At 34.8% G+C, this 7,499-nt stretch overlaps 1 protein-coding gene across 1 annotated transcript; it reads left to right on the forward strand.

Moving 5' to 3' along the window:
- Positions 1 to 925: 925 nt before the first annotated feature.
- Positions 926 to 7,134, forward strand: LOC147510273 (uncharacterized). Its single transcript, XM_086602288.1, has 8 exons — positions 926 to 1,156; positions 1,250 to 1,362; positions 1,465 to 1,536; positions 2,546 to 2,581; positions 6,124 to 6,169; positions 6,478 to 6,565; positions 6,713 to 6,770; positions 6,902 to 7,134. Exons 1-8 carry the CDS (start codon positions 1,078 to 1,080, stop codon positions 6,950 to 6,952), a joined length of 543 nt encoding a protein of 180 aa, XP_086458414.1. The 5' UTR covers positions 926 to 1,077; the 3' UTR covers positions 6,953 to 7,134.
- The last annotated feature ends 365 nt before the right edge of the window (positions 7,135 to 7,499 follow it).

A 7,499-nucleotide genomic window follows, 5' to 3' on the forward strand; every position in this document is an offset into this window, starting at 1 on the left:
ATTCAAAGTAAAATCAAATCCCCCTAATCCTTTCTCAATATTCACATCTTAGTATTGAATTATCGTAGTATAAATTACATCATTTCTCTTAGTTAAATCACTGTCTTAGTATAATTTCATTACGTTACTCTCATTGTTTTTGTTAGAATTAATTAAACTAGGAAACGTTACATCTAAACGAGCTAGAAGTGGAACGAATTCTCTACTCCATATATTGAACGATAACGAGTAGAACTTTGATCAATAGAGTAAATTTCATTTAGTTTTATTTATTCTAGCAAAACTAGTTAAGAGTATGTAAAACTATCGTTTTTACATTTATCACTTAGTATCTAGTTTATAAGAATTTTGGGTTTAGTGTCAGATGTGTAAGGTTTATGCTTAGGGTCTAGTGTCAAACGCCTATACAATATGGGAGGCGTAGCAATTTTTAAGTTTTTACACTATATGCATTTTAAAATATAAAATATGTTATTATAAGTAAATTCTCTCGACTATTTATTTAAAAATATTGAGTTCAAATAACTTAATTATCAAGTTAAAATACATTAAATCAACTGCATTTTAATATTTATAAAATTTTAAGAGATTATGGAGGAGGAAATCTAGTTATTTCCAGTAGTTGCAAATAAATAAAGAGGGCATAATTCTGGTTTTGGTCGAACTTGGATGTAAAACCTAAAAATATTATGCCTCTGGTTTTGGAGTTTGAAAAATTCACACCTGACTCCCTTAAACCAATCTTCTGTTAAATTTTTCCCAATAATTATTAAGTTGTAAACAAAATACTGCCTGATAAAAGAAATAAGAGTGGAAAAATAATAAATAAGCGCGTAGGCGGCAGGATTCGAACCTACGAGGGCAAAGCCCACATGATTTCTAGTCATGCCCGATAACCCGATATTCCATTAGCATAATTTTACCTAATTAACCCTATACTTTCACTCCTTCCATTGAATTGGCAAGATGGTAATTCGGTCTCTTTAATACAAAATCCCGAAAAAATATACTAACACATAAAAACTCCACTCTCCCATTTTCAGTTGAGACCAAAAACAGCAACAAAGCGGAAGAAAAATGGGATGGGCAGGAGAGACGATGGATTCAATCAAGTCTATTCAAATCAGACAACTTGTCTCCCAAGTCGTCAGTCTCGGTTTGTTTCCTTAATAATCTTTTTCAAGATTACATTTTTTTTTTTATGTCTAGGGTTTCAAGATTGCACCTTTTTGGAATTATTGTGTGACAGGAATGATTGTGACGTCGGCATTGATAATATGGAAAGCGTTGATGTGTTTCACTGGGAGTGAATCTCCTGTTGTTGTTGTTCTTTCTGGTAGCATGGAACCTGGCTTCAAACGGGTATTATTCCCAAATTTAAATGATAGTTGATCATATGAATAAACTGTTATTAAAATGTTTGCTAGCTTATATTATAACGTACTTTTGACATCGCTTTTGCAGGGTGATATTTTGTTCTTACACATGAGTAAGGATCCAATTCGTGCTGGGGAAATTGTCGTGTTTAATGTTGATGTATGTGTTTTCCTTGCTTCTAATCATCATTTTTAATTTTATGTCTTCCTATCTTTTCTTATTTGTATTTGCTTTTCCAGTTTCATGTCAGTTTGTAACTAGTTTTCTGTGTTGCATCTAAGATATTGCTCTATTTCTGTTTGATTTGGGGCTCCATATGAAACTATATCTAGTTAGAAGCTTGGTGTGTGGATTGTTTTACCCGATAATTGGTGTGAACTGGGGTTTTAAATGAATGAGGACACTATTGCCAGTGTCTAATGTACAAACTTCCATAATTTCTGTTAGTATGACGCACAAAGTCAACTTTAATTACTGAAGTGTACCAACAAGGAGATATTTCTTACTTATTATTTCTTTGTTAAAATCACAAATTTGGGAAAATTAATTATGGTACTTGATTACAAGCTTTTATCTAGATGTGTTAACTAAGAACTAGCTTTTATTTAGAAGAGTTGACTAGAACTACTTCCACACTCTTCTAAAAGGCTTGAAAGCAACAAGAGGCTATTTTTTATTTTGTATGTTAAATTCATTGATTCTGTAAATCAACTATGTTACATGCTTAAAACATTGTAAACCATATATATATTTTTTTAAACCTTAGTAATCCAAGATCCTTCTGAGATTGGATAAGCTAATTAGTTTTTTTGTGAACGTTCACATTCATATTGGTTTTTAGCTTCTAGTTACAATACAAGATAAGAATTATGTAATAGTCTCGATTACCTCTGACCTAAAGAAAAGAAAAAGAATGGTAGAGTTGGAAGGTTGCATTAAGACTATCTTACTTTGTATTAATCACCAGCTAACTAGTCGTTAAAACGCTATATGATTTTATCTGGGTTTATTATTAGAAATCGTATTTGTTTGATCATGTGGATGGTTGTCAAAATATCCTTTGACAATTGCCTTTTTTGCTTGCAAATTTTCTTCATACTGATAACTAGTTGTCTTGTTTTTTTGTTCTTCGTCTAACTATGTTCTTGTGTACTTTATCGTGTGCCAGGGGCGGGAAATTCCAATTGTTCATCGAGTAATTAAGGTAATTAATCTGTGAAAATTTTCCTTGTTGTCGTTGTTAAAGAATGAGTCTCACTTTGTTGTTAAGATTGTGCATGACTAAAACTTTTAGTTTGGGATGACTTTTACTGATGAGATACAATTTTTAGCTGATCTTATTGCCTGAATTGAGTTGTGGATTTATTACATAGACATATATTTTAAAATAGTATACTAAGCATCATACAGATAACTTGATTCCATAATGTATCTTAGGCATGTCAAAAGGACGATGCAACAAAATATGGAATAAAATAAGATAAGAGAGACTTGATTTACCAATTCTTTTAAGGAAACCCTCAAGAGGTGTTTAGTTACTTGTGAACCAATAATCTAATTAACAACAAGAGACTTGGAATGCAATGGCCTTCTAAAGTCTGTAGAACCCCAACAGACAACAACAAACTTGTAGAGAAAACATTTTCTCCACCAATACTTCCTATGGTGATGGATCTACTCAACTTTCCGCACATGGTTCATCCTCTTGACCAGGTTATTGTTTCCCTTATGGTACAGTGGCTTCCAAGATCTCCATATACCCCTCTCAAACGTGCATAGCCCTAGGGGTGCAGATGGATAGGTTCGGATTCGGATATGCCTGCATCCGAATCCGAATCCGAATCCGAAATTTGTCACTCACATCCGAATCCGTATCTGTATCCGACGGATGTATGAAATAGTATCCGGAATCCGAATCCGATATTATCCGATATCCGATCACTAAACTGTAAAAACATATTTGTTCTCTCTGTTGCCTGTTGCTTCAACTGAAGAAACTGATTCAACTGCAGTTGTTGTTGAGCAAGTGCTTGATTTGAGTGATTTGGATAAAACCCAACATTAGTTGTAGAGTTCTTTGGAGTTGGGTTTTGAGGAACAGCAAGAAATCCTCTCCCAAACTTGGACCCTTCTTCATTCCACCTCATCCTTACAACTTCAGCAGCAGCAGCAGCAACATATAGAAGATCCCAAGCATCTTCTCCCCCATTCAAAGGTGTTGAAGGTGGAAAAGACACCATAGATGTGGACCATTAGGACTACCTCGACTCGAACAGCCCAACTTCCAAGTTCGCAGTGTTGATTCAGGTGAACCAGCCATAACCCTTGTCTTTGGGTTTTCTTGGTGAAGCAAAGACCTAGCCATTTCCCCAGTGAAACCAGTCAAATAATCATCCTCATCACTTTCAGTTTCATGGGCTTTCATGATTTCATGATTTGATAGAGGAAGAAGATGAGTTGTGGTGGTGGTGTTGGTCTCTGGCTCTGGAGAAAGGAGGAAGGAAAAAAGCCCTTCCACGTTTTTCTTTTCTTTAATTAATGATGTTTTCTATTTAATTAATTATTTAATAATATACTTATAATAATTAAATCGGATTCGGATATTATCCGACAGATAGTACCAGCATCTGTATCCGAAACCTGTTCGGATGTGAAAATTTATCCGAATCCGATATCCGAAATTTTCGGATAATATCCAATTTTTCGAATACGAATTCGAATCGGATTCAAATATTTGGATATCCACTTGCACCCTTACATAGCCCCCCACCCCACTCTGTAGTTTTGGGCGTGGAATCAGTTTTATTAAAATTTGCCAATTTGGACTCCCTTCATCTTTCCATTAGGTTTGTCCAAGGTATTTTTCTATTTAGCATATTGCCACTTTGTTGTTTAGTTCTTCAGATACTTCGATGAGAATGTGAGGTGGCAAGATGATCGCTTCCATGTTATGCTCGAGTCTTGCCCAAAATCTCTTTATCCACTTAATTTTTGTTTATTATGTGTTAATTAGGGGCAATTCATCAAAACAATCATACACAAGATACAAGATATAATTACGTATGAAAACCTCATCGTGATGAGGCAATACAATTGGTTAAAGTAAATATGTTGTGGGTATAATCTCCATGATGGGGACATAATACCAACCAAACATCATCCCTTGGAATAATGGCTCCACAGGTCCACGCAATAGAGTGCACTTAACGGTCCCATACATGAATATGTGTGCACTCACGCGTGTAGATCTCAAGGGTGTGTTGAAGTCGGATTCACTTCACTCACTAGTACCAAAGAAAAAAATAATGTGAGGGCGGGTACACACCCCTTAACAATTGGATAGTGAATGTCCCCGGAGTGTTTGTTGTTGCATATAAAATCTCTGGAATGCTAGCATAAGCATCACCGTGGTGATGGGTTTGCTTACCATTAACTAAGAGAGAAAAATGTTCACTTTTTACCTTTTTTAGGAAGTCCCACATTACATAATCTTATTTCATTATAAAAAAGCCCCAATGTTCTTAATCAATTTTTGATTATTGAAACCCCAATTTTTATAAACAAGATGAAGTCTAATTACCATAGTCAATAGAACATTTGATAAGGGTTTGATATTTTCTTGATCAATTTTCTCATTATAAAAAAAATTCGCCCTTGAATTGATAATTTTGGAATTCTATAGTTGAGTAAAGCTAGGTGAATTTGATAGTGTGTTTTTTTGTCAAAAGATAATAACTTCTAAACCCGAATATTTACAAGTTACAAAAGGTTGGGAAAAAAAGAAAATTTTGCACTTTTAAAAAAGTAAAAACTGATTAAAACTGAAAATGGTTATTTGTTTACCTGCTAATTAAAGATATGGAACTATGGAAGGAAGAAGAAAGTAATGTAAATAGAGAAAGAGAGAGAAAGTAGAATGATGAGGGTGTTGAGTAAACAAGAAAAAATATTTAGGAGAGTCGATAGCCGAAACAGTTAAAAATGTAGGAAGTCACCTTCTTTTCTCTATTAGTTGATGGTAAGCACAACCATTACCTAGGGTCATGGTTACTCTAGCATTCCATAAAAACTTTTTATATTTTGTTTATCGAGCATCTTGTTTGGACTGGATAGCTACTCAAATAATTTCCTTTGTTGAGATGTCTATTGGCACCGGATGATCCTAAGATCCTTTCATATCAAGGAGAAGCTTCTCCTTACGACTTCTCTACCGCCAACCCTGGCACCAGATAAACTGATAAACATAATACCTGGTACTCCTGGCCCTTGGAGCTAAACTTTTGCGCATCATGCCGCACATTGGGTAGCTATTAGCCTATTTCTTGAAGAAAGATGCTCTGGAGTATCTACCGCATGTTGTTCTTTTTGTTGGGTCATATTTCCTTGCCACATGTGGGTCAATAACTGATTCTAATGGTCAACATTTTTTTTCTTCTGATAATAGTCTTTTTCTTATACTGTCTAAACTGAAACACCTTACTGTTGTTCACTTGTTCCTTAAATATGATGATGACCAAAATGTTTTGGTTGAGCACCGAGAGTATCTTATGTGTCTAGTCCAAACTCCAGAGATAAGTCAAGCATCATCAAAATGCTCTGACATGTGGGTGAACAAGTTTTAGATGTGACGTTCATGGTTAGATAAGTACGGAGTCTATAAATCCGGCAATTTTGATTGATTTGATGCAACCACTTTTTCTGTTATTTTCGGTGTTATTAATTGTTCATTCTTTGTTCTGTAAATAGGTACATGAGAGGAATGATACAGGGGAAGTTGATGTCTTAACAAAAGGTACTATGCTGATCGAAATTGATTTAAAGTATTACAAAGTTTGTTTCAACTAGCCGAAACTTACTAGACTGCAAGGTTCTTGTACAAATGATAGTTTCCTGTGGCTATTAGCAAAGGAGGATTACTATCACAGGATTTCAAAATTCCAATTAGACATGGCATGATGCTGGATGCTATGTAGTTTATCAGTACTTTTCTTGTAGGTTATGCTCTCATTTGTAGGTCTCAGGTCTCAAACTGCTTTTGAACAATCTAATAAATGACCACAATTCCACAGCAGAGAAATTGACGTTCTTTGCTCATTTCAGGTGATAATAATTTTGGGGATGATAGGCTTTTGTACGCTCATGGTCAGCTATGGCTTCATAGACATCATATTATGGGAAGAGCTGTTGGGTAAGAATTTTTGACAGTTCATATATACCTGTGAATTGGAGCATTTTCTACTGATAGGCAATTTCATGGAACTTGTACATTAAAGAAAAAGCTTTAATTTAGAGCATTGTTTTAATCTTCGTTATGTTCACTGGTTTGGTTAATCAGGTTCTTACCGTATGTTGGCTGGGTGACCATCATCATGACTGAAAAGCCTATTGTCAAGGTAAGAGCATGAATTATAGTTCATTTCTTATGGCCTCTGTAGTATCAATATATTATAATATTCACCTCTTAAAAGACTATAGTATGTATGCAAATCAGAATAAATGTGATTGGGTTTGTTCTTTCTTGCAGTATATACTTATTAGTGCATTGGGCTTGCTGGTCATAACTTCAAAGGACTAAGGATTTATTCAGATTCCAGTAATCTTCAAACTACATCAACAACCTTTACATTTGACTAGCGCCTTTTGTACCATCGTGTATTTGTTTCTTCCTTCATGAACTGTACATTGAATGAGAAGTTACTTTTGACGGGTATATGCAAGTATGCAACTGAATGAAAAATATTTAAGTAGCTTAAGAAACCTTGTTATAAGTTTTGCGCCCCATTATTGGAAAAGAACTGAAAATTCTCTTCTTGACAGTGTATCCAACCTCTCCCCCAATGGATTTCTGGCATTAATGCACTTTTTCTCAGTGCCTTCTTTGAGATTCTACTCTGGTGCAAATATTGTATAAAACATGATTGGTCTGCGTATAACAATATTGTGCGAGTGTATGGCTTTCACTTAGCTGTCGGGAAGCATTATGTAGTAACAACGATTTGCTAGTTTATGAAGTTCCACCTGCAAAATCTCCAGGTAGGCAAATAGATCAAACATAAGTAAATACCAATTTTTATCGTTATGAGATCATAACAGCTTCCGTGAAGTGCATCCATTTTAGTATC

Source organism: Coptis chinensis, chromosome 3 (assembly GCF_015680905.1).
Source record: "Coptis chinensis isolate HL-2020 chromosome 3, ASM1568090v1, whole genome shotgun sequence".
NCBI classification, from domain to species: Eukaryota; Viridiplantae; Streptophyta; class Magnoliopsida; order Ranunculales; family Ranunculaceae; genus Coptis; species Coptis chinensis.

Coding starts and splice junctions, on each gene's coding strand:
- LOC147510273 (XM_086602288.1), top strand. CDS start 1,078: ATGGGATGGGCAGGAGAGACGATGGATTCAATCAAGTCTATTCAAATC. Junction 1,537..2,545: donor TTGTCGTGTTTAATGTTGAT/GTATGTGTTTTC, acceptor ATCGTGTGCCAG/GGGCGGGAAATTCCAATTGT. Junction 6,566..6,712: donor ATTATGGGAAGAGCTGTTGG/GTAAGAATTTTT, acceptor TTGGTTAATCAG/GTTCTTACCGTATGTTGGCT.